The sequence below is a fragment of the Bombus pyrosoma genome, linkage group LG5 (assembly GCF_014825855.1).
Source record: "Bombus pyrosoma isolate SC7728 linkage group LG5, ASM1482585v1, whole genome shotgun sequence".
NCBI classification, from domain to species: Eukaryota; Metazoa; Arthropoda; class Insecta; order Hymenoptera; family Apidae; genus Bombus; species Bombus pyrosoma.
In genome coordinates this window covers 6,671,336-6,699,282 of record NC_057774.1, presented here as the reverse complement: position 1 = coordinate 6,699,282, position 27,947 = coordinate 6,671,336, and the positions used below count along the sequence as shown (strand labels likewise).

General features: G+C 40.1%; 1 protein-coding gene across 3 annotated transcripts in view; it reads left to right on the top strand.

The window, feature by feature from the left end:
- LOC122567423 overlaps window positions 1-25,405 on the top strand; it is a 168,164-nt gene extending 142,759 nt beyond the window's left edge. For 2 of the 3 annotated variants that reach the window (XM_043725901.1, XM_043725899.1), the window contains 8 exons: window positions 1,621-1,667; window positions 3,338-3,712; window positions 6,031-6,264; window positions 6,906-7,112; window positions 13,417-13,510; window positions 16,455-17,021; window positions 17,646-19,804; window positions 21,674-25,405. In XM_043725901.1, coding sequence (XP_043581836.1) covers window positions 1,621-1,667; window positions 3,338-3,712; window positions 6,031-6,264; window positions 6,906-7,112; window positions 13,417-13,510; window positions 16,455-17,021; window positions 17,646-19,804; window positions 21,674-21,823 — 3,833 coding nt within the window. In that variant the 3' untranslated portion in view covers window positions 21,824-25,405. The remainder of the gene's footprint in view (window positions 1-1,620; window positions 1,668-3,337; window positions 3,713-6,030; window positions 6,265-6,905; window positions 7,113-13,416; window positions 13,511-16,454; window positions 17,022-17,645; window positions 19,805-21,673) is intronic. The other variant, XM_043725900.1, reaches the window with a different exon arrangement.
- Window positions 25,406-27,947: the final 2,542 nt, after the last annotated feature.

Below are 27,947 nucleotides of genomic sequence, written 5' to 3'. Positions count from 1 at the left end.
CAGCGCACTAGAGTTGACGAAGGAACATTTGAATTTTATCTTCCAACGTTATCTCGTACGTTGTTTGAATTAATTTTGAGTCGTAACCTATTATCTCGTGGCTATAACGTAACCGAAATGGGCTGTGGTTCTCGAATAATTAAATTAACCAAAATGGGGTTCTAGAATGCTCAAATACGAGACAAGAAGCGTACCGAATGATAAATTTATGCTGTACCTCGTGTCGATATTATTCTGAAACATTCATCTAGAATCAATTTTAAATAGATGGCGAACCTGGCTTATAGAAATTAAGACCGTACGGAAATCCATTGATCGTGCACCGGTGGGTCGCGTGAGAACTTCAATTCAACATTCCGGTTGTCGCGTGACGAGCTTAAAAATTCCACAACTGCATATTTCGATGAATATTCTAAAAGATGTATGATACGTCAGGAATCCACAGTCACTTCGTATTTTTCAACTGTAGTCCAAAGGAGAAACGTGGATGACATTCGCAGAAAATTCGTTCGAAAAACCGTAAATTTCCTCGTAATGCCTGTTCCTCTTTCAAAAATTTCTTTACGTTAACCAGTTACCTAGCATTTTACTCCTAAAGATCAAGTTATCCGTAGATCAATCTCATCGAAACTTTCTGTTATTCGGTCAAGGTTTACGATTTAAACGAGTCCATGGAGATGACGATCGAATGAGAATGTAGGCGCAGTCGTCGGTTTACGAATTTCTCGCGGCAGGATCTTCTCGGACGTGGCTCGGTAAACCTGGTCTCGAGGCGTAATTACGTTAAACAAACACATAGTTAACCGTGTACTTAGCAATCGGGCTATTTAAATGGCTGCAAGTGACTGCCGGTGTTTGGCCAAGTCCGTCCGTTCTCGAAATTCAATCCTTGGCCATGCAAAATTCACAATGTCTCCGTAACGACTGAACAGAAACAGAGAGCAGGGGATAGAATGAAAGCGGTATGGTGTCGAAAATTTTGGAAAGGAAACCGGATTGTTGAAACTAAAGGCAAACAGATAATTAAAGTTTCGAATTTAGTTGAAAGCGACCAGGCTGAAAATCCTCCGGGAGAAAAATCGTATGGATTCGTCACGAGAAACGAAAACGAACCCCTCTAATATTCCCAGACTCAATTATGTCGGCAGATGAAATCTAGAGAATGGGTTGCTTCCATATTCGGAAAAAAGAGTTACTTTCACGAGCTTGAAAAAAAAAGAAATTTCTTTTTGCTGCTTTTGAAAGCAAATTTTTCCTCCAAAACTCGAGCCTTCGCTATTTTCCTCTATACGATTCTCCCTTGTCGCATTCACGAACTCTTTTCGTTCACACTGTGTGTCACGTTTCTCCAACCACTACTACCAACCTCTGCTCGGCCTTCCTTCGTTTTATTCCAATTCTTTCACAGTTTTTTCCGCACCTCTTTGTATTTTTCTCTTTCCACTTCTGCCTCTTGCTTTTGGCTTTAATGTTTAACATCCACGTTAGGATCCTGGTTGCAATTGTCCAAGAATCTTATTATCTATATTTTGAAACACGTTCGAAACTTAAATTCTTCGATATTTCATGGTTAACATCGAATCACGACACTAACCAATCGTGTTTTGCTTTCTGTTACAGATACCGGGAACAATCCACAGAAGAAGACATCGTTGCAAACCGCACAAGTAAGAGCGAAAAAAATCTCATTGTCGTTGTTTGCCCATCTGGATGAACGCGCGTGACTTCGTGTTTGTGTCTCGACTAGATAGATTCTAACCGATGAAACTCCGAGAGCCAACGTATCCCAGAACGTGCACGGAATGTATCGTAAATCGTTTCTTATCGCTCCAACCTGCATCCTTTTTTGGGTATAATCCCATAAAGTACACCAAGTTAAATTTGAGCGCTTTCGTGATAAGAAATATAGTCGTTTCGTCAAGCCATCTAATTACTATAGAAAAAGATATATTCCGGTTTTATGCCGTGCTCGTTAAGTTGTCTAGCTTTCGATGGAGAAGGTTGTAAATTTTAACCTCGACGGTAGACGGGAACGAGCTTTTTCTATTTTACTTTATGTTCTCCGTTCACGTAAACGCCGCAAGAAGAAACTCGTAAAGTACACCAGAAATCGATAACTATTTCACCGTAAGGTGACAAGGTTCGTAAAGCACGAGGCGCGTCTAAAATGTTGCAAGTATATAAAACCGCATCGAAGGTTGTAAACGTTCAAAGAGAAACGGTCATTCTTGTCGTTCATTCAAAATTCGTGTTTTTCTTTTCTCTCGCAACAAAAACGGTCGAACGCATCGTTTCACACCGCGATTTCCCATTAATTTTACGTAGTTTTTACGTAGTAGTAGACTCTGGCTTATCGATAAACCATGAACAAATAAATAAATAGACATCCATTACCATTAAACAAATGTATCGCGTCCATCTGCAAAATAACGGGAACAAAAAAAAAAAGAATATGAACCGAAATTGCGTTTCAATAGCAACCGATTGTCAAGATCCTGATAAAAGCGGCCGCGCAACGTATGAAATTTACGATTTGCGATGGTCACTTCGCGTAAATAAATTGCGCGCATTCATTTCGGGACGGGGAAAAATGGAATAATTTGTAGCTGGCTAAGACGGAGCAATTAAACGAGCGAAATAAAATTAAATATAAAAATTATTATTTCCATTTTGGAATAACTCGCAATTTCCATAGGGCGTCCGCTGTTTCGTATACGCTGTGTATAGAAAATTCAGAGTTACCTATCATCCTTTGTTATAACGTAACAATTTTATACAACGTGCCGCACAATTTCATTTTAGTACGCGTAAAGTTATTATAGGTGTATGAGACACTGGTTATATGACTAAAGTATCAGAGTAGACTTCATTTAGCTGTATTGTACGACGTCAATCTCGTACGAAGAATCAGGTACGCATCGCACACGTGTAACAATAACAGCGAACCGATATGCAAATTGATTATTTACGCAATATTGTTCGCTCAAAAACACAAAACTCGTCCGTTGTTGACACAATTCTTTTATCTGTAATAGTTTTCGAAATATTCCAGGAAATATATACCATCAATTTCGAAAGCTATTCTCACTATCAACACGGAAAACAATTGCCGATAAAAATATATTTATCTTTCCATTAAATTTTATTTGACACACTTTTCTTCTAAATTCTAAGATTTAAGAACTTGCCAAAGCTTACCTAAACTTATCTAAGTTAAAATTTATCAAGAAATATTTCAACTACTAGCAACGTTTCGCGATAAAGTCAGTTAACTTCGAGCTACTTATCAAGAAATGCTAAAAGAATCCAGAACACGCCACCTGTTTCTCCATTTCAGGCTGCAAGCAGCCCTGAAAGAAGAAATGCGAGCGTGTCGAGCGTCACCCTGGAGGATGCGATTGGCCCTGACTCGCGAGGCGAGCGTGAACGGGTGGAACGCACCGAGACCGAGCAGGTGGAGGAGGATTACGAGGGCGAGGACGAGTACGAGGACGAACTGAAGGCTGTAGCCGAGTCGCACGAGGCGATGTCGAGGGACGACACTAGGAATTCGAACGTGTCCACGGCAGCGTCCACTGGGTTAGTCGACGGTACGTCCTCCGGTTCCAAGAACTTTGACTCGCGGGAGGTGATCACCGTCAACAGTTCCGACGAGGATGTCGCATCGAACGAGGCAATCACCGACGAAATTATCGACAAGTATGACCAAGAGGTATGTGTATTTTCCTCTCCCTTATATTTTTTCCTTTCGCCTCTTCTTTTATGTTCATTTGTGAGAAACTGTGTCTCCTAAAGTGTCCGCTTGTCTCGCTAGACAAAATCGTGCTGCTTTTTTCAAAAAGAAAAGACGAAGCATTTTCAAGTGAACGTTTTTCTTTCGGGGATAGACAGTTGCAGGGAAAAGAGCATTCGTTTCGAACGGCGATGTATTTTTAACAAGACTTTGCTTCCAGAATACGGTATATAAAATCGAGCAGGCATAAACGACAGATTAAGCCGCGAGTTTCCAGAGTAAATTTGACACTCGTATACAAGTCGCGTGGATTGGTATATATTCCGGTGGGTATATTGAAATTTCACCAAGCTCTGGCAGATTGGACCATTTGGCGTGGCGCGATCGGAAAGCTTTCGTTCTGTCGGAGAGTAACCGAGCGGGGAATTTCAATTGATCGAGCGGCCACGCGACGCTAACGTTTCATGCGCGCTGTACCGATGACCTGGTTCCAGTAGAAACATTGTAGTCGAGCCTTGACCACTGTTTCGTTGGAACGGTTTACCCCGGCAAACCCTGACCCGACGACGGCCCAACCCTGACCTACCTCCGGCCCATTTCTTACTTCGTTTCCGTGCTCTATTTACGATTAAACTGGCTATTCGCCAGGATAACGTCGATTCCATGTTCGTGCTTGATCCTGCTGGCTGCGGTTACTCGACATGTTCGACTCCCTGGTCGATAAATTTCCGCTCTACGATTCCACATTCACGGTATGCTCGGTGAAAATGAAACGGAGAAGTCGTGCAGTTTGCGTAATGCGACAAACTTTCGAGCATACGGAAGCGCGATTCTTTCTCAACAATGCGTCCTGAACATTTCAATTTGAAATTCAACAGAAATCCAATGTATCGAAAACAAACTACAATTTCCTTTCAGTAAATGAAGCTCCGCTGTGTTCTAATGACAGTTCGATTTAACAAGATCTTAGCTTCGATTTATCGAGGAAACGGAAAACAACTCGATTTATACGCGGCTTGAGATAGAACGAAAAGAAACGGACAAGAAGCGATAAAAAGAAGGCGATATAAGTTGAAAAAAGACTGGATTTGAACGCGATTCTAGCGCAACGGCGATCGTGCTGTCGTCTAATGTTTATCGGGAGACGTATGGGCGGACCGGTTTCGTCCGACTATCGGAAAGTACTTTGCATCGACAAAGGTCCGAGCTGTTTCGCGATTGGAAAGCCATTTGTAACGTCTTAAGAGGACACTTGAAATTTTAAAAGGGTCATGGTATCTGTCTTCGGCTTTCCCCGACCAGGTTTCGCGCAATTTCTTTCGACGACAACAACAACAGCCACGCTTTTATCGTATTTACGCTATTTCCCTATTTTCGTCTCTATTTCTCTCGAAACTCATCGAAACGAAACGAAACGAAATTAGAGTTTCAGTTGGGTTATCGAATAAAGTCGATCGATTAAACGTTCGTAATCGATGTAATTTTATTCGGAGAAAACCTGTATTAATAATATTATTCCATGTTGGTAATCGAATCATCCAATCAGGCAGTTGCACAATTCGCGAATGCCGGATATTCACGAAACTTTCGACTACATTCTCAAAATGGTACCTTCGGCAAACTTGGTCTCGATCGAATTGCATTAGCTTGGTGCATACAAAATGTCATTTTCATGTCATTTCAACGATTCATATTTTTAACGACGAATTGGTTTACTTGTTTCATATTTATATGAATTCTTGTTAGTTACAGAATTCAGAGATTCTTGAAATGAAGCTGTTACAATCTTCTTCTCGTTATATTTCTTTTTTAAATAATTTATATACGTTGAAATGGATATCGATACATTTTCTAAATACTTTTTCGTGCGTTCGAAGAAAATTTTAGAATATCTGCAGTCATTTCTCTAGTGTCAGTCGGTAGTTACGCGTCCAATAGTTTCTTAAATTCTACTCGTACGTTCTTTTTCGGTACGACGATGGCAACGTTGGCAGGTAATAGTGTCGTACATCTCACTTTCCTGTAAGTTCTATTTTCTACCTGAAGACAGAATACTCTTTGCTTCTATTTATTACGATAGCGGCGACGCGATCCATTCTTTACGAGAATCTCCTGCGTCACTGGGAGGAATTGCAATTTTCAAATTTCCCATAAATTCATAGAAACTCACATTCTAGGAATAATCTCGTTTCCCGACATTGCCAAGGAACGATGTCTATGGTTATTCTCTTTTTCTTTCCATTATTCTAATATTCCCAAGAATACCAAAAGAGAATATGCATTTTGTGTGATTTCAGGTGGCCGAGCTGCTAAAGTACAAAAAAGAACGGAACTCTAACCACAGCGAGGGTAACCGCATGAAAACAAAGCGTGTTCCGACCGTAAAAAAGGAACTCAGCACGCAGAAAGAAATCTTGATCGGGAGTAACGAGACGCAGGTGCCGAAGAGTCTAGTGCCACCAGACGATCCAGTGAATCGTTTGGGCGAGGAAACAGACACGATTCAACGAAGGAACGTCGGATCTAACGAGGTGAGCCAAATCCTCTGTTACTTTGTACAACGTAGACACGTTCTCCTTAGGTTGCGATTAAACGTTAGAAACGAATAATTGAACGACAAAATTTTACAAAAGTGAAAATGTCAAAATTAAGTTTTTATATGTTGTATTTTAACACTGAGATCGATTGGACCCCTTTCATTCAATGCAACAAATTTATAAAACTTACATCTTGTTCTTACCTGTATCTATTTATTGTCTTTATATTTTTGACTATTGATCAGAACGTTGGTTCGTCAACAAACGAATACAGTGTAACTACAGCCTTTACTTCGTAGACCAGTGAAGTTTTATCAATAACAAGGATGCCGAATATTGCACTTCGCTTTGTCGCCAAGTTTCAGGCGAAAAGTTTCCTTCCTCCTTTTAGCGAGACGGGTTTTTAAGAAATTAAACGTGAAGAAGGATTTAGAACGAGATCGAAGCCTGAGATATTAATGGACCCTCCTTCGAAAGCGTCCTTTGAAGTAGCATCGAATCGGAAGAGTGACGTCAGATTTCAAAGCTCTTTTGCCAAAGAAATTGGAATTTCCCTGTTATATTTTGGCGACAGTTAATGCACTTGGTATTGAAAGATTTCTACAAAGTCTACCTCTTTTTTTTTTTACTTGCAGCCGGTGGAGTGGGAGGATCTAGGATATTCGGACAGATCGAATGGAAAAAGTGAAATCGTGGAACACATTCGATACTCGGGATCCAAAGCGAACAGCCCAAAGAAGTTGGACAAGAGGCAAGAAACAGTTTTGAAGGACCTAAAATCCTATTTGTTGACGGAATACACGAACGAAGAGGAGCAACGCCAGAAACTTCGGGAACTGGGGGTGAGTTTAGTCGAAAGTTTCTGTGTTAATAATTAATCGTTTAATAATTGATAGCCAGAACGCGTTGATTCTTTGATATCTAGCGATTCTTCTTCTACTTTTTCTTTTTCAACGAATCTTCGTTTAATAAAAGATTATCCTCCATACTTTACTGTTGATAATAAGATTAAACTTATTGAAAATTCATCCATTACGATATATTCCACTACATTGAAGAGTTATACTTCTAAATTTTAAACGATCTTCAACTGTCGCAATCTCATCGTTGCTGCACGCGTCTAACGCTTACGGCATACCTCTCCTTAACATACTATGCGCTTTCATATTCTAATACTTTATGGTTTATGCAAGCTAAATCCACTTATCGCTTCAAAAGGAAAAAATAATTGAATGGAAAGCAATGGAAGTCCCTAACAAAATTCCATAATAGAAGTGATGGAAATTGATTTATACCATTCCACGGGATAGCACGTGTAACGTGAACAGATTTTAAGCTCGAACGGGACGGGGAATTCGAGCGTACAGGGCGGAAGCGTTGAAACCGAATAAACAGGCGTGGAACGAAGTGCGAGGAAAATGGAGAGGAAATATTCATTGGTGGCCGTTCGGCGTCGTCGATCTCAAAGGGCTGCGCGTATCCGCAATCGATGAATAATCCGGCCTGCGAGCCGTTAGGCACCATGTTCCCGGGCCAATAACGGCGAGTGGCTTTGTTCGTACTCAAAGCGTCTTTTCAGCTACCTGCGGCCGGACTTTGATCCCATCGCGATCATTCAAATAGACAACCCACCCTCGACCACCATCTATCCCCTCTTGCATCGCTAACTGTCCTCAGAACGAAACAGCTGTCTTCTCCATAACGAACGTCGCTGCAGCTCATCATTTTCCTCTTACTTTAGGTTTTAGATGAACCTGTTCGAGCAAACCTGGCGATCCACCGCAAAGATTGCATTTCAAACTTTAAATTACCTGACGTCCCGGCGAATCGAACAGTTTACAATTACGTCGTCGGGTCTTTTGAAAAATGATTCGCCTTTCTGTACGGTGAAGCCTCGGACTAGGGAAATCTTCTTCCACTGAGCGGAGATTAAATTTTAAATTACGAAAGTATATACGTCGTTTCTAATTTGTTCTCCAAATGATCGCAGGGAAAATTAGTTTTGGACTTAAGATAGTTTCTCAAATGAGCAATCTTGCCCTTCTCTCCCTTCTCTCTCCTCTTTTGTTCTTTCTCTGCCTTTTTTTCTTTCTTTTTGGAAAACGTGCACATAGGTGCATTTATTCGTAGAAAGAAACGTGCCGCGAATCATGTCAGATACAAATGAGAAAGTTGTCGCGAAACGATCGGGGTGGAGGAAATAAAACGCGGCACGATGATAAATGCCAGTCTCGCTTTCAAGCCGGTTAACCATCGGCAAGTTTTCTTTTATCGCGCAGATACAATGTCCTGTTTTCTTTCCCGTGGCGCGAGATACACGCCGAGGCTATTTGTTCTTGTCGCACGCACAAAAGACAACGATCCTCCGCTGCTTTCGAAAATGGAACGGAATCACGACCTCGAGGACGTGTCCTTTCTCTGCTTGCAATGCGCCGTTCTGCGGAAACCTCGTCGGAAATAATAATTGTTTTCGTGTGGAAGCTGCTATCTTTTTCGCAGATAAACTAGCAGTACAATTGCTTCAATTGATTTAACACATTAAAAAGGCCAACTGATTAACTCGACTCTTTATAAAGTCATCAATTTCACATTATTTAAGTGCATGTCAAAAAAGAAATCTTATTACGTAAATTTATTTATCATGAGGAGGTAGAGTAAATAATTGTAATTGTCATTCTTATAATTTGTAACCGGTGGTTCGTCAAATTTCGCCAATAATATTATTTCAATTCGAGTAATTAAAGAGAGACGATACATGCGTCGGTAGTAGCGAAAATGTTATTAACCGAAAGAATTATTCGATAATGAAATTGGCGCCATTTGTAGTACTTGCTCGTCCTCTCCATTATCGTGCCAAGATAAGTGAATGACACAGCCACAAAGAATTCACCGGTTCTCTTCTTACACGATTGGCATGTTCCACTTGTAACGGAAGAACAGCGACAAGGATGGTATTTCTCATGCACAAAAGCTCTAAAATAGTCAGGAAGAAATTAAGTTTCTTTGAGACAGCGCTCCGAGTTAGAGAATCGGCAGGGTCTCCGTTTCATCGTTGTCATCTGTCCGACTCTGGCACAAAGAATACATCCTCCCGACTAATTCAATATTCTTAAAGCGACTCCTTCGCCACCGTGCTGCGATTACTGCGACAATTGGATCCACGAACGAGAGCCGAGCTTTTGTAGTGCCTCTTTGGTAGAACTTGAACATCCTCGTAAAAATCTCTCGCTTTCTCTTTATTTCAAAGAGAAACCCTCCTGTAATCGCTGTGTTTCGGAAAATTCTATTTGCTCTCGTTCCTTAACTTCGTAATTAACTTTTATATTGTTTCTAAAGTCAACGATTCACAAAAGAGCGTCCAAAGGGGATGCTCGGTGATTCTAAAGAGTCTTAGTTATAAATCTCTTATCAAACAATCTTTCGATACAATAATCGTTGGGAATAAGACGATATCCCGTGAAAGTTGAAGCGCGGCCAGTAAGGACAGGCACATTTTTTCTGATCTGCAAGTCAAATAGGGGTGATACGAAAGGAGAGACAATTCAATCATTGAGAAACATTTTGCGCTCACTACCAAATTGAAATTAAGTAATATCGAGCATCTATTACAAATCGTATTCTCACATAGAATAATCTGACGTACTGCGTTACTCTCATTCGTCATCATTTCGTTTTTTCCTCTAACGAAATTATCTAACTCACGGACGATTCTAACAAAATTCTAACGATAATTTTACACAACGAGACGTAATAACATTTAAAAAATAAAAGCAGGATCCTTGTCTAACATAATCATGGACTACCAGCATTCCATAGGGGAGATAACGAATAAGAAAGTAGAAGGCAATTCGGGCTGAAAGGCGCGCCTCTGCAGATTGCGCGCATTCTTCCGTCGTTGCAAGGATGTCTCGTGCTCTCGCCCGCTATTATCGCGGCAGATACCTGGTGCACTTATCGTGGAAGTGCGTGAGTCGCACAAAGAGCGGCATTCTCACGGATAATTCAATATGCTTCGCGCAAACCATCGCAGTAGCAGTCGCAGTAGCAGCCGTTCTCGGCTGTCACCGCCGTTGGAACCAACAACAGAAGGAGAAGCTTCGAGGATCTTCGTTCAGGACTTAGAACAGCTAAAAATGGTAGGGATATATGTGGAGCTTTATTAGAGAAAAGCGAGGAAAGGAAAATGTATCTGATTTTATTAGGCGTCTTTTATTAAAGAATTCAATGAAAATCAAAGTACGATGAAGAGAGAAAAGAAATGTTTTAGCGTGATAAGAGAAGGAAGGGGTGCAGAGAATTCTATAGAAGAGATAAAACCGACATCTGGCTCTGGGGGATACTGATAAAGCGGTGCAAATGAAAATCCATATGATTTTTGTCAAAGACAGCCTGTGAGACTCGAGTTCGCATAAGTTTCTATTTCACAAAGGGACGAGAAGTAGGAACATCTGTGTAGAAGCGAACGGCTCACTGGTTTGTTATTGAAAGAAAAAAACTCGTCCGGAGATCTCGCAAACGATGGAAATGGAGAGAATATCACATTAATTTTCACTAACTCTGAGGAAATCCCGTGTGACGCAGTGTCAATTTTACCAATAAATGAGAAAAGTTTAATTTAACTCCTTTCCATCTTCGATTCTGTAATTACATTATCCACGTATCCTATCAAAAAGCTAGCAATTATTCGGATTTGTCCAAACCCTTCGACAATATAATAAAATAAAGAAACATTCAAAATGAACTATTTGGAGAATAATCTTCACGATTTCCTAATGTTTATAGAAATTACGTAATACAACGTTACGTATAACATTTAAACCGTGTAATTTATAGTATCTATCTACCTTTATTCATTAACTTGTCCAGGTCTCGTCACGAAAGGATAAATTCATTCCTCCTATACTTGTAACGACCATAATATGTAAAAGCCTATAGACGTGATGCACTTGCGCAAATAAAATACTTGTTGTAGCGGCGACCCAATAGAGGCGGCGATCACGAAACGAAGCTGTTAATCTTAATTCCTGTGATTTACGATTATCGCCACCGGTCGGAGATATTCGACACGAAATACCAGGGAGGAGTTTCGAGCGGAAATTACGAAGCACGGCATCCGGAAGAGCACGACAGTGGCCGTCCCTTCTGGCGACACCGTCGAAAACGTTTATCGACCACGTGAGACAATCTCCCCAGAGGATCGATCTACACTCTCCTTTGTCCACGATTTCGTTCGTCCCCCTTTCGGCTTCCGATCGTTTTCGTTACTCTCTTTTTGCCCGGAATTTTCGAGAATGCGCAACGAGAGGACGCGTAACGAGTCCGTGGAATCCTCGGACGGAAATTACGGGGGACGCCAGAGCGGAAGTCGAGTCCCTTGTGTCGTTGCTCCGTCCACTATACTCGAATTTTTTCCACAGGCGCAAAATTAGTCGATCTCCATATAACCACTAATTTGGAAAATATAGCAAACCAAGGCACGCTTCAATTTTTCATTAATATATTGCACGACGCGATTGTGAAACCATACCAACATTTTTTCTTCTTATAGATACAACAGCTTATGAGAGTCTTCGAAAATTTTCAGAAACTTTTCATGAATATATTATGTGCAATGCGAAATATTTTGAATTTTCATTGGCTACTGTCATGCTTATATCGATAGTTTCGGATGAATCTAAAAATGTACGTGGAAGCTACAAGATATCCAATATGCAAGTATGTTTTGACAATTTTAGAGCGACTTCGTAATTATGAGACGTAGTGCTATGTAGTATACAATCGTATGAAACGAGTCTAACTTAAATACAAAGATGAATTTTCTCGTTTTCTCATTTCTCTATTCGAGCAGTCAAAATGCGCATTTCGAAGGAAGAACAACTTTGAAATTAAGAAATTCTTCGAAAAGTTCAGCGAGTTAGACAACGTTTCGACATGAAAGGAAGCAAAATGACACTTGTGCTGTGAATCACGATTCAGGTTTGTGATTTCACATTGAACAGGATCCAGAAAAGGCAGGAGAGCCGTGGATCCGAATGAAGAGAGCAGCGTGGCGCGCAACGAGCGCTCACGACTCCGTCGAGTCGTTAATGATCGTTGAGCGACGAGAATTTCCGGCGGCGAGCGGTGCGTGCATATTTTGCAAAACACGTTCGAGTGGAAAAGCGAGAGGGGAAAATATGTTTCCACGGGGAACCGAGAAAAATTCTCTCTTGGTCGAGTCACGGTTTAGAAACTACCGACGTTCAACAACTTCATCAACGAGTTCTATTTTGTCTGTACGAGTTTGCTGGTCTCAATGTCTGTTAATACGCAAAGATACAGTCACGCAAGAGTAACGTAAATTAAAATCTAAAAGTCGTGCAGGAAAAAGTGTATGGAGAAAATACATTTAAGATGTTTCCTGTTTGTTATTTTATTATGATTCCTTTATCTAAGATTGCGCGCATACTCTCATTCCCAAGTATCAGAGCATCGAATGGTGGCATGCGAAAAGATTGAGGAAAATCATCAAGAAAACGATTAAACAATCAGAATTTTGTATTCATGCAAGGTTTACCTAGTATATATACATAGGAAAAACTTGCTAGAACTAATTGCAGGGGTTGCAACAATGTAATGAAGTAAACTAATTACTTATTGATTTTCATGTATTCATGTAAAGTTATACGAATAATATGCATTAGTCCTTATGTATGCATGCAAGATTTATACAGTATGAGATCTATTTAGTATTAGATATTATTTCAATTATTGAATATTTGAATTATTGAATATTAACAAATTTGAATGTACAAACACAACAAGGATTTGTTTAAACTATTTGCATAAATTAAACTAATGATGTTCCACTTTTAACGATTACCTATCCTAAATTCTATTTAAAAAATTTAAAGTGAATTAGATATAAAAACCCAAGAAGACCATTTATACGACATAAAACCATTTATACCATGTAAAAAAGAAGACACGACAGATATAGACGGCAAAACTAATAATTTAATATAATGTTCATGATTGCCCTAACATTTACGAACAAGAGCGCATGCATCTTTATGTCTGCTACTCTACGTCTGCTCGTTCTATTACTTTCTCTCTCATATTCCAGAGTTGATGGAATAATTTAATTATCGTTGCATTGTTGGGTAGGCTCGAGAAGACGCGCTGGTGGAGAACTTGTTGGAACTTTTGGTGAAGATAGCTGAGAATCCAAGCCGATGGGAGCGGGTGCAGAAACTGCTGGGTAAGTAACGCTTTGGGTGTCTCGAGGGCAAGAAGCTGAAAAGCACCTAGGCGAAGGAATTCCGCGGCAGAATAGTTTGAAATTGGTATTTGGGTGAATAGTTCGGTCCTCGTTAACCCTTCATCGAAGAGGCACACCTGCATCGACGATCGTCGTTAGCCTTTCTACAAGCTTCCAACGAAGATTCGCGAGTGTAGCGAAATTCAGTTGTTTGCACGATCACGAGTAGCGTTAAAGCAAAGCGGAAGTAATTCGAACCGGTTCATCGATTGAATGTTTACTCGCGAGGCGACAAGGGACGATGATCGGGCAAGTTTCGCAACAAAGTTGCGTCTCGAGACTTTATTACAAACGTGCTCGTGGTCTCCCGAAGAAGAAGAAACCTGTTGCGACTCTCGATGAACTTCCCCGGTTAATTATCGTTTAAGACGCGTCTTGTATCTAGCAACAGGGAATAAGGGTAAAGGAGTTGTGTCGTCAATGAGACCATTGAAATGTGAGATGAGTGATTGCCAAACCTTGTCACGATCGTCTATCATGTATCGTTTATCAAGGATTGTCGTTCGTTAGCTATGTAAACAAAAGTTATGTAGAAAGACATTATCTTCTTGACAAATTCAATTAATTTCATTTCCTTCTATAGAAATATATGTCGATACTTCTTGTATCATCTAGTGATAGTAGAAGATTTGCAGGTTTGTAATCGGGATGATACAAGTATCTCTACACCAAAGCAACGAAGATGAAGCGAAAGATACATCGAATCTTAACTTATACGACGCTTCATGCAATGTATATGAAATTTATAAGAAGTAATTCTATGTGTAAAAGCCACAGTTTTTGACTATGATAGTTCTAGATAGCCCTAAGTTACACGGTTATAGCTGAAAACAAAAATAGTCTCATAATATGATAGGTCTATTTCGTGCTTCGTTCGTGGTATTCAATTTTAGAATCAAAACAGAGGACTATCCTTCTGTAAGAAGCCATTCCCGAGTAAATAGATTTCAGTGGAAGCAGTTGCAAGGTGTTCTTGTTCAGTTAAGCTATTAAAAGGAAAAAGTTGTCGCAAAAGGGAAGACCCTCGCTGCTAATCGCGTTCGAGTCGACCAAGGAAAATCCAATAAAGTCTCACAATAGGTCGATTAGACGAAATAGTGTCTGCATTATTGCCCGGTGTAATTGCCTCCCGACAATTAGTCGATCTGTATAACGTGGAAATCAATGTAATTCGCCCGCGGGAAATCCTCTCCGTTTGGATTTTCCCTTTTCTCTTCGTCCGCTTCCACCGACTCTTTTTCACCCACCGCCACACCCCCGAGTCTCACTCATTCGATTACTTCCTGGCACGCGAACAATACGTTAACCCATTTCACGCCACGATGTACTCTTGCCATTTCGCGTTGCTTCGACGAGATTACCCGGAAACAAAGGGAATGAATTCGAATGAAGTCGAATTGAACCGTGAATGGATTTTCTTGACCGTACCGAGTCAATGCCATTTGTGGAACAAATTTTTCACAACTGGTACTATAGAAACTAGCAGAACGAATTGTAGGATGCTGAACTTTTGTAAATTACAAACAAAAGAATTTTATAATTTTCAACGTTAGAAAAGTAATTTATCAACGTAAAAGAATTTTATTTAAATACATCGAATCGTCTACGTTGAAGTTAAAACAGCGCAACTTTTCATCCAATGAATAGATTTCAAGATAAAAATTCCTAAGTGAATTATAAAAGTGGACGAAAAGAATATAATTCGGAGCTTAAACTACTTCGAAACCGGCAAAACCACCCCTAATTTCACGTGCACTACACGAGAAACGACTTATAATCAATGCAGTTTCTTCTCAAATACTAGTTTAATTATAATTATCAATTCATACGTAGTCGATATTAAAAAGATACAATTCAAACACTTCCAACGTAATTTACTCGATTCACCGTACACACCATGCTTTATGGCTTTTTTCCACAAAGCTTCTCAACTTTTTCAAATATATATTTAAACGAAATTCGACAATTCCTGTCGCTTTATCAAAGGGAGAGAGCGAAGAGATTTAAAAACGGATTAGAGTCAAAGAGTTCCGGCGGTTTCTTTCGAAATGACCGTATGCAAAATCCGTCTCTTAATTTCCTAACTAACGCGTGACGCATGGTGGGGCAGTGTATACGGAGACAGTGAATAATCCAAAAACAAGTTAGTCCGTGCATCGGAGCCAGGGCAAGCAGTAGGTAAAGCGCTTTGCGCGCGAAACCATCTTAATCTCCATTACAGGAACAATGCCGCTTTAATAATGGCCATTTGCTCGCGCTGATGGATGAGAGCCGCCTGCGGGAGAACTCGGTTCGAGTGGACGTATCGCGATGTGCTTTTTATGAGAAATAAATCGACGTTGCTCGACGCTGCTCGCCTCTGCGGATGGAAAATCTACCTATGCGAATATACCGCATGTTCTAGAGACAAAATTTTCCTACCGCGAAGATCGTTTGACCGTATTTTACATTCATACCTGAAACCTTTACATATAGCTAACGTCAATGATATTAAAATTTTTATCAACTTTAAGATGCTGGAATCGTTTATCAGCGACTGACGTTCATCAGCGTTTCAGCCTTTGAATATAGTAAAATAAATAAGATACTTTATGACTACTTCACACTGCAAATAATTATAATTTTGTAGCTGTGCTATACTTTTCTCTACAAAATAAACATTTGTTTGTATGCTAGCGTAATCCATAAATATTTATGAGTGAACGTTCGTAGAAAGTTGTATCTCAAAACCGCTTATTGATTATCGTACTTCGCTTTAGCATTTTTTGCGTTTGAGGGGAACGATTTATAGGAAGATACGCGTAATTAAAGGATTAAACTTAGCCATTTTAATCGAAGGAACCTGCACACCGTAAAAATGACGTTATTCTGCTTCTATCGACAGCAAACACCGAGAACGAGCTGAAACTGTCTAGAAACGAGTTGGATCCAGCAGCGAAACGCAGCTACGAGTCCACTTCGACTCTATTTCCAACCACTTCGGAATCCTCAAACGACTCGAGGAAGTCGCGGAAGAAGTTGAAGAAGAAGAAGAAACCGAAGCATCGTTTCTCCACGACCACCTTAACATCTGTACCAGCAACGCCTCCGTTGTTGACCACCACAGAGACGCCCTGGCAAACGACGCCGGTTCACTGGCGTCTGGTAGCAGAAAGACTCTTTGGTCCACCCTGGCAACAAGATCTGCAGGGTGAAACCGAAAAAACCACAAGTCCGCGTTACTCTGTTCCACAGAGTCCCAGAAGCTTGCCTTCTATCAGAGAGTTGATCGAACAGAACAAGTCGAAAAGCAACACCAAGTCTTTCCCTTTCGATAGACATCCAATTCTAGCGAACGAAGTTGGTGAACTTGGCAATCAAAGGCCGATGCGGTTTGGCAAGATTGGAACTCGTCAGCCTGGTCACGTTCAGCCTCATAGGGAGTTCACAAACGTGTACGACAGGCCTACAGGTGGGTTCCAAAGTTAAATCAGACCATTTTTGCGCGTTTCATTACAGAGCGATGCAAAATAATGTTTCGCGATGCGACGTTCAACCTTTTCACGTGCTACGTCGCCTATACAAAGAGGCAGCGCGTCGCGTTTATTTTACTTTCTATGTTACAATTTAAAATTAAACAATTTTTAACTTTTAGTGCATCTTATTTTCACACAGTGGACAAAATTCTTCGTCAAGTAGAAATTAACTAACTATAAATATATCTGTTATCAATTTTTTTTTAGATTGGTCTCAAACTTTAATGCATTACGTCTTCTTTATAAAACTATTCGGAAAAGTCACTCCTTATTATCGATAATGAATAAAAAAACAAGTTTCTCACAGGTAACTAGAAAATTCGGTCTTCAAAATATTAAACGCGGCAGAATCATTTGCGCCAGATTCGATTCGACGAATTGCATTATTCGATTCCACGTCCAAGATCTTCGGTGGTCTTTTGCATCGCTCTGTATCAACAAATCTTCCAGACAGTTCACAAACTAGTAAGCAAAGTCAATTCCATCGCATTCTAAACAAAAAGTTTCGAATGCCTTTAACCACTTATTTCGAAAGTGCTGGAGCGTGTTCGATCTTTCAGACCCGGGACGTGTTCCAGACTACGACATACCGGAAACGTACCACCGACTACGATACAATCAGCTGTCACCGGCGTCGCGAGAGTTTCTAGGAAGACGCGAGGAGGGCTACCAAGGCGACTTCAATGTGCAGTCTGATGGATTTTCTACCGATCAGGAGTACGAGCCGAGATCTCGAGATTTCGCGTTGAGCAAAAGTTGGCCGGATCTGTCGTACGGGTACAATCCACCCTGGAGACCCGAGGAACGTCCTCTATTGCCTATTTCGTCTGAGAAATGGTCTTGGAGGCAACCTTCGAACAACGCCAAGTATTGGTCGCAACGTGACAGCTTTTTACCGGTTGAACAGAATTATTGGCCCATCTTAGACAACGAAGAACGCGTTGAACAGGAAGCTGAAGCCGAGAAAATGTGGCAACAGCAACGAGCTCAACATTCATGGAACAGAGACAGATCTAATTGGCCAGTGGAGAAACCTATGAAAGTTGCGCCTTCGTGGCAACAAGGAGAAAGACCCATGAAACTATACGATCGAGATCAGGCAAACAGCGCGTGGGAGAAAGGTAAAAATCGCTCTGAACCTAATAAATCGTTTATGAAACAGGAGAGCAAGGAGAAAGTCGTATTACCTCAAATAACTATGAAAACTTGGAACAGCCTAACTTCTGATCCAGCTACATGGCCTCATAAACTTCCTGGTGCTAAGCCGTGGCCGAAAGATGAGAATGGGAAGTCGTACAACCCGAACGCCGATTTGGTAAAGAAATTGGGCTTAGACAAGCAGAATAGCGGTGCTTGGTCAAAGGAAGAAGCCGAGAAGTCAAACGGAGAAAGAAAACAGAAGGACGAGAAACAGAGCAGGTTGTTCTCGTCGAAGGAATTCTCGAAGGAAGAGAAGCTGCCTCAGACGGAAGCTTCCAGATACAAATCGAACGACGATAGGAGCAATTTCAGCGACTATAAGACGAGATCCGGCGAGTCGATGAAATCATGGACGATGCTGTCGGATTCGAAAAATTCTAAGGATTGGATGAAGACCGAGAATATGCAAGGAGATGATTCTGGCGCTTGGAGAAGGAAATACGAAGAGAAGAACTCGTGGACGGATGAAGCTGCTTTGCCCAAGATCCAATCGGTGGGTGCCTGGGTAATGGCGGCCGACCAATCTACTTGGAAGCCGTACCAGATCAAAGCGATGGAACCTTCCGATGAGAATACTTCTCGAAGGTGGAGCAAACCTCTCGGGAGAACGAACACCGAGGCCAAGTGGACGAGCAAGGGATCTTGGCCTGAAAAAGCCAACGACTCGTGGATGGACAAATCCAGTATAACTCTCTGGCCTGACAAGACGAACGTGCCCGAAATTTGGTCCGAGAAATCGAACAAACCAGGTCCGTGGTTCGCGAAAACGAAAGACAACGCTTGGGCGTCCAAAGGCAGCAACTCCGACTCCTGGAAGGTGAAAGGAGGAGAGTGGTTAGCCAAGCCAGAATCTACCTCTTGGATATCTAAAATGGGGGACAAGAATTCGTGGGCGACGAGAAGTGGCTCGTGGTCGACGAAATCCAACGAATCTTGGACGTCCAAGACGAACGACAACGGGTCCAAGTTCAACGAAGATTCGTGGCCTGTGAAAGTCAAAGAGGAAGATTCTGGGGATGCCTGGCCAAAAAAGTCCAACGAGCAGAATGGTTGGAACGGGAAGGGCAACGAGCTCTCTCCGTGGCAGCAGAAAATCAACGATGAGTGGAATTATGGCAAGACGAGTTCGACAGGCACGTGGCCCACGAAATGGAAGCAATTTGCCTATCACAGGGTAACCGCCATGCCGATCTCCAAACCAGGTACCACGGCCGACGCAACCTCGTCGAAGTCAAAAAACGCGTTCGTCGCGGTGTCCGCGGTTTCTTCGCCCAAGTACACCGGAAACGAATGGAGAAAGAACGAAGAAGATCCAAGGAACGAAAACGGTCACGCGGACGAGGCGGAACGAACGGCTAATCAACTCCAAGTGGGCCTGGAGCGACCTATTTATGCGTGGAAGAAGGATCCTGGGCTACGAGGCGGTTCGACGAAAAGCAATAGTAGCGACCCGCTGGAGAACCAGCTGGAAGCACTCAGGCAAATTGACTTCTGGCCCTACAAAGAGAACGAGGCCGAGGTGAGCTCGATTTGCGTTTTATTAAATTTCCCGCGCCACTCTGCCAGCCGTCCTCGATGGCCGCGCTTTCCGCGATTCGATCGAGAATTAGCGCAGGAATGTGATCAACTAATTCCAAGATGGTACCTTGTATCACTTGCATATGTTTAGATTAGAGAAAAAAAATATAGAGATAAAATCAGGTGAATAAAACCAAATTTTTTAAGTAATACTAACGATATGATAAAACAAATAATATCAATATCGATATTTTATTCTACACAATATCGGTGAATACATGGTATTAATAAAACTTTTTTTTTATGACTTTCTAGCAACGTCTAAAATTTCTTGAAGGTTAATCAGATATAATAGAATAATTTCCGACCAGTTTTAGCTTTGCTAAAAAAGTATTTCCATCAGAGTTTTCGTATTTCGTGTCGTGGAATAAATTTCGTCGTAATAAACTTTCGTGCTCAATGAAGCTGCATTTATTGCTCTATACTGGAAGAAACGTACTACATACGCTATCAACCCTGGTATAAAGTATTTTCACACAGCGATCAAACGTGGCGAGTTAACCTCGCTTGTCACAAAGCAAACGATCTTCATGAAAATTTATTTCGCCTAGTTGTGAATAAAACTCGGTCAGATGTATAAAACCGAGATTGTACGGGAGGCGATAAAGACGTGGAGGACACAGCAAGTTGCAAAGATCGAAGCCATGGAACGCAATTACAATGGGCAAATAAACGATCTGTGGAATTTAAGCGAGTCAAACAACGGGAGTCATTCTTCCTCGGCTTTTTAACGAACGGGCACCGGTCGAGTACGATAAAACGAAGATCGTGATCGGGCTATGCTATTTAAGAGGAAGCCGAAAGACACTCGAATTGGAAGTAATCCCGAGGCATCGCGACGCTTTTACGTGCCGCAATTTCCGGGATCCGTTGACGAGAACGTGCCTGGACTCGGTTGACCCCACCGACCGGAAGTGAGCGATGCCTTCCTTCCGGCGCGGATCTTACGTGATCCCTGGTCTGATTGCGAAAGTTCGCCGCGGTGGGGCGTGCCGAATATAAAGTTTCGCGCCGTTCCTTTCCGATCCGGACATTCCTGACTGGAACAACTGGATCACGTCCATCTATTGACTAAAAGAAAACGAATAGGCTAGGAGTTCCTTAAACCGATTCCCTTTCTGCTTCCCAAGGAAGATTACCAAGATTAATAAGCATGGATGATCGAGGAGGTTGCTATATCGTGTCATCGTTGGCTTAGTAAATCGATTGACAGGATCTTTCGAGCTTATGCAAATCTAAGAATTCTTGAAGAATCCTCTAAAAATCCCCTAAGAATCCTCTAAGAATCCTCTAAGAATCCTCTAAGAATCCAGTAAGGATCATGTACGCGAGAATGGTGCTTCAAGTGATAGGGATAGAGGTAGAGGTGAAGAGTAACTGATTTGGAAAATTTGTTTCCATTTAATAAACAGCGTTTTTCAAGGGAAGGGTAGAGAAAGTCAATACCGCGAGAAAACAGATAATGGAATTACGGTATAAGGTCTTCGTATCTCACGTATCTTCATAATCGAGGAGTTTCAAATCCCGTCATCATTTTGACATTGCATCAGGAATAGTATCATATTACATTGCACATTATCTACGTCACTTAATTTTATCTCATTACATAGGTATTATATTATCACATAATTTTCGCTGCTATGTTCTTGTTCATTCATTTCGTTATTGATTACATTTATCTGTGTCTAATTGTGTTACGATACACCGTTCAACGTAAAATCTAACTTGCTTAATCAAAAAGGCTGCTAATCTCTAATTATGTTTCGCAAGGTAAATATTCCACTTTATAAAATTCTTCTTTCGTTCGCAGAAGAGACTAGCGTCAACGAGTGCAACCACGGAGATAACGTCCCAGACCCCAACCAACACCTCCACGACGACCACGATGCACCGCCGAGGTGGCCTGATCACGGTGAACGGCCTGATGGAAACAAATCGACGGACCATCTCGATGAAATAGATCGAAGCTTTACCATAGATCCTTGATCTCGTCCAATGGGTACCAGTCTGTTCAGTCGACAATAGGCTACGCGAAGTCTCCGAGCAATTTCCAACGACTCTCTGGCCCCTTGCCAAGATGCACCAAAGTCTGCAAAGCCGTCTACTACGAGCAGCGCTATTCTTTGATTTACAGTTTAATCGATGGCATATCATCGATCGATTAGATAGCTATTTTTCATCTCTTACGATTCTGTCATTTGTGCCAGCGATTTTGTTACCCTTATGTTCATTCTATTTGTTACTTTTATCTATATCCTTTCTCCTTCCTTTTCTCTTTTGTTCTGTGTTCGTCTACTAGTTTTTGAAGAGAACTTGTATCATACGATGTAGACTCTCGTTGAATCTTGATGACTCTTGTGTGCCATATTTATCGAGTGTACGCGGGCGTGTAAAAAAGATCAATAGCTCGAGAAAAGTTACTTTAGAAGAGGAACAGAAGATCCTGTTTAAAACAGCCTTTTTTCTTGTACACTGTACAAGCTCTTATTCTTTTTTGCAAAAAGAAAGTCCAACTTCTAAACCCTTTCCCCAGTTTTCTCGGTGGCCATCAACCGACGAAATCGATCTACGGCGATTCTCGAATTTCCAAACTTCGTGTTCGCTGGCTCTTATTGAAAGCCCTGTTCTTTTCCTATTCCTCTTTTTTTGTTTTTTTTTTTTCTCCCCTTTATTTAGCTTGGATTTCCGGAAGCAATTTTCTCAATAGCGGTATTCACCCCGAAACTCTCATCTTCTTGAATTTTATTTTTATTTCAACTCCTTGAAACCGGAGAGGAGAATGAATCCTAAAACTCAAGATGAAAGTCTTGAAAGAGAAAGATTTTCTATGGAAGTTTCCTTCCACAAAAATCGGACGCAAAGTTCGAAGTATGCGTGCAAACTCGGTCGTTCAAGAAACAGGAAACTGTATCCATATTTAATTTCGAATAATTCGAGCGCAAAATTTAATATTGAATCTTCACGATCTGGTACGTTGTACTATTCTATAATTAAATATATTTCCAAGTTCTCTTCTTGGCGTAAACTCAGCCATTTATAAAACGAGACTACATGCTTCTTTCGCTAAAATTCACCGTTGATTGAATTTAACGATCTAATATTATGTATCGTTCGATAGCTGAACCATTTCGAAATCATTTAAAAAACGAGCATTTCACAAACTATGTGCATATTGAGATAATTCGAGTGCAAAATTTAATGCCGGATCTTCGGAATCTAGTATCTTCTATCATTCGAGTTTTCTCCAAATTTTCCGACAGAAATGGAAAAAAGCAACTTAAGATCGTACATGCCTGCGTACGCGTGTTACCAATGTCGGATTCGTGGAAAACTATTCTAGTCTAAGGCGCTAAAGTTATCACGGAGATTAATTAGTCAGTACATATTCGAAGTTACGTATCGAAGATGTTTAAAGCTGTTCGAAGTTGTTGAGAAATGTGCAGTAAATTGACACTATCCGGTATACCAGAAGTGAGGCTAACGTAAGAGCTTTTACGCTTTCGCAACCAAACGCGAACTGTAACTTCGCTGCGCAGAGAGTTTAGTAGGAAATCGAGCGAATATTTTTTCTACGGGACTGCAATTGTCAGTGACGGCCTAACGCCGTTCAATTCCAGGAAACTGTTCAACCCTTCGAGTGCCCTTAACGCATCGTAAGTTGATTCCTCTTGTCTGTTAGGGTAAAAAGCGAAAAGTTGAAAAACGACGGCACGATTGTAAAAATATTACGATTTCAAAATGTCCAGAACGATCTTGAGAGGAAATAGGAGCGTCGAGACTTTTAGCACGTTAAGCCGGCCATTTCTTCGTTCGTCTATCGAAAGTGGCGTTCGGAATAAGCAGGCAAGAAGAATCCATGACAATATTTGATAAGTGGCATTAAAAGAATGGAAGAAATATCTGCAAAGACCGGTGTCGTCGCGCTCGAGAATCGATACTATGAAAAACATGAAACTCGAACGCGTTATCTATTGTAAAATAAAACAGAAGATCGTTGTTGGATCTTGCTCTAAGATTCTATGGTTTCGCGGCACCTTTAAACCCCTCTGCGGCCTTTCAGCGCCTCGATATGTTTCTCGAACGTAATTGGCGAGACACGAAATGGTTTTGCCCCAATAATTTTCTTATTAACTCGAGAGTAGAATAACGTAAGTAAAGTGATGGTTCGGAGAAGAAAATTGACACGGTCTTCCCGTGACATTTAAGATCTTAAGAGCTTGAAATGATACTGTGTATAGTATCGGAAGAAAATGAAACTCCTTCGAAATAAATTTCCCAACGAAAAGGGTAGTACTGTGTTAAAGCGTCGCCTTCGATTTACATATCATTTATATTGAATTTCATTTAACGTCGGCAAAACTTGCTCAGCGAGTCAGCTCCAAGAGCTGCGAAGCTGTTGAACCGTAGAGGGTGAGCTCTCCGCTACCGTATCGATTGGAAAGACGAGCGAATGAACGAAGAAAGAAATTAGCAGGAAATCGAGCCCGTGGCATATCGCGTGGAGTGATAACTCTCACGTAGGACCAGAGACTGTGCGTCGATGTGTACATAGAATGCGTTCAATTAGTTTTATTCGTCATTGTTAAAAAGAAGAAAGGTAAATAGATAACGTTTCATTCCGAACTACCGCGTGCTTTTATCAAAAATTTCGCCCCGAATTGATGAGAATGGAGGGAGGATCGCGAGAGCCGCTTTTTAACAGAGACGTAGATATCCTCGAAAATGGGGCACGATCGATGAGTGCTTGTTTGAAATTTAGACAAAAACCATACGAATTAGAAAATCGGTCTTATACTAGCTCGAATTATTTATCGATTCGTCGCGAATGGTTGTCCATCGACTATCCTCGCTTCGTCGGCTTGTTTTTCCGCACGGAACACGGCCGTAAATGCTGTAAATATCCCGATTCACGGTCTCACGGTTTGATCGAACGTTCACTGATCGTCGCGTGTTACATTTCGAATTCAAAAGATTCATCAATCGCACGAAGAGAAAAAAAGAAAAAAGGGAAAAATTAGAAAATAGAAGAACAGAGAATATGTCGAATGAATCGAATTAAATTTCTACGCTCCGAAACTAGTCGTTCGAATTCTATTAATGAGTTGACGAATTACGTACAGTGCGTATGGCTGCGATATTTGAGACACCGTGTAGAAACGTGTTCTTGTTGTTCTTGTTCGACTACTCGCCTGTCGGGTAATGTTTTATTCAGAAAAAGAAAACAGACACGTGGACAAGAGAAACGCGGAAACGTCGTTCGAATGAAAGATTGAAACGCGCAGAAAGATGCAACACAGTATGAATCCGAAGTAAAGGAGCTAGTGCGACCGAAAGCGAAGTATAGATACGCACACACGCATACACAGTTGTACGCACACGACAGAGAGGAATAGAAGGGATGTCGTAAGGGTACGCTGATATATCTCCTCGAATTTTCAGAATTCATGGAAATTCATGTACCTTTATAGGATCCTCTGTATCTACCCGTACGTAGGATGATATCGATTTAAGGAAAATGAGAGAATAAATGTCGTACGTTGTATATTTGCCTCGGTGTATTTTCTTCGTCATCCTGTCCTAGACCAATGCTTATTTTACCCTGGATTTGCGTTATTTCCTGGCTTTTGTTACCCAAATGCGACACGAACCTCTATGTTATCGACAAACGATAGTTTCCTCAGACCGCAGACGGAGACTCATCTATGCTCGGACACATTGCTTCTACGGTATTTGATAATTAAGATTGCTACTTTACCGATACCTTGGCGCGGAACTTATTTGAAAATTAAGTCAATTTTCAAACAAATTCTCCTCTTGGTGTGCGTTTGCAAAATATTCAATCTCGTAATCGTAGCGCAAAACGTACAACAAAAAAGGAACGCGAAAGATTGGCTAATTATGCACTTAATTAACAATACACTTTATTTCAAAACTAACGTACTTGGATCAACACACATTAACATTGTTAGGAAACAACGCTTTCAAGCAGCCTTAGTAAGTATGTTCCTACCTAACCAAATACCTACTTATATGTACCAAGATTTTACTCTAAAAGATCTACCTATCATATATCTATCTTAGCTCAAAAATATTCTACCTAATCATAAATTTAATTCATCTAAAATACATCTTATCTAACTCTAATTCAATGTGTCCCTCAAAAAGTTAAAGATCTTCACATATACTACCTACAGAAGTATGTAAATACAATGAAGAAAAAAAGAAATGCATCGCTATGTTGAATACGATTCTACTTCCAGTGGTATCACAATGGTGAAACGAACTCCAACTTCAAAGATTTCTTCAAAGAAGATTACTTAAAAAGAAACGCGACAACTTTCAGCATTATTTTTAGGTAATTGTAATAATACACAATCGTTGATGACTACCGATTACTCATAAATATTTAAATCAACAACTGCCATCTCATATTCATAAAAACATAATCGCGATAGCAGCCAATTAGCTCATATTATTGGCTATATAATTCATAATTTTATCATATAATATGATGCAATTAGTAATTATACATCAAATAACAATGATTACCCGGGTTTGACCGCGTGGAGGTTGCTGCTTATGGAGACCCAGCCTGAAAATAAAATTTCAATTAAATCTTGAATTTAATCGCATAATATGATATATTGCCATGAAAATATGGAATAGTTGAAACCAATACCATAGTATGTACATACTACTACACACATACAAATACACCACACAATATACAATTTACAAATAGCCTACCTATCCATGAAGCTAACTTCATTTAAAAATATTCAACTGAGCCATAACATTCACTCAATTCGAAAATATTTCCCACCTAACTGTAAATCAAGTTTAAACTGCCTATCAAAGATATAAAAGTTTTAAAATTCCTACCTATCTAAAAACCTATAATAAATTTAAAACAAAGAGAAAGGAAAGCGGACATCGTTTGGAATAAATATACCTTCCAAAATGTTCAATACCTTGTATGTATTATTTGTACCTTGATATAGCATGCACATCTCTCCACAGTTCCTACAAAGATCCCAGGAACAAACATCAAAGCTAAATCTTTTCTATCTAGACTCTGTACCTATCAGAAATCTAAACGTTTCTTTCTACAGGTTTTACCTACGCAAAATTCAACATTTTCTTTATAAGCCCTATCTATTAGCGATTTAAATGTATCTCTTTGGGGATCCCCTTCATTTTTTAATTACTTATGTAAAGATTATTTAAAGACCTAAACTCCTTTAACTAAAAATTTACTTCCTATCTATGTAAAAATCTAAGTTTCTTTAAAAACACTATCTATATAAAAATTTAAATATTAGCAGGAAAAGGAATGGAATATTATATGTACAGGATATTGTACGGAATATGTCTTCTTTCGTTGGTGTTCCAATAGTATCTGAAACAAACTCGAACCAGAAAAAATTTACAAAAAGATTTTACGAGATACAGTTATAATTCACAGCAGATAAAGCTCAAAAGCTGCTTCGTGATTTTTAGCGCTTCTCGTTTAGACAGCTCTTTTATTCATATTTCATTTATACCTTTCAATCCATATTCCAAATTCCACTAATCCATTCTTGAATTTTTTATGTAATATTTATAACTTGAACTGCTATTTATGTATATAAGTGTATGTCCTAGAAGTTAATAGATCTACAACAAACTTATTTATTTTATTAATACATATAATACAAAAAGTGTAAAAGCTGAGAAGGAAACATTTTATTAGACATAAAAAAACGAATAAATTACAAAAATAACTCATAGTCTTTTATTATATATCCATCATTTTATTATATTAATCAGAATTATGCAAATTTTCAGCAATTTGAATTTTAATTTGGATACGAAAATAAATATTTCAATTTGGATTCGAAATTAAATATTTCAATTTGAATATCTCAATTTAGACTTCATCGAAAATGGAAAATTTATTTTAAATACATAGATGAAAAAAAGGCGATTAAAATCACAGTTTGTTTTATCGAATTATTCGGTAGTCCATTTATACTTTCTTTTTATAGAATGAATTTAACTTTTATTCCTTGCATTAAAGATTGCCGGCGATTCTATCATGTTCG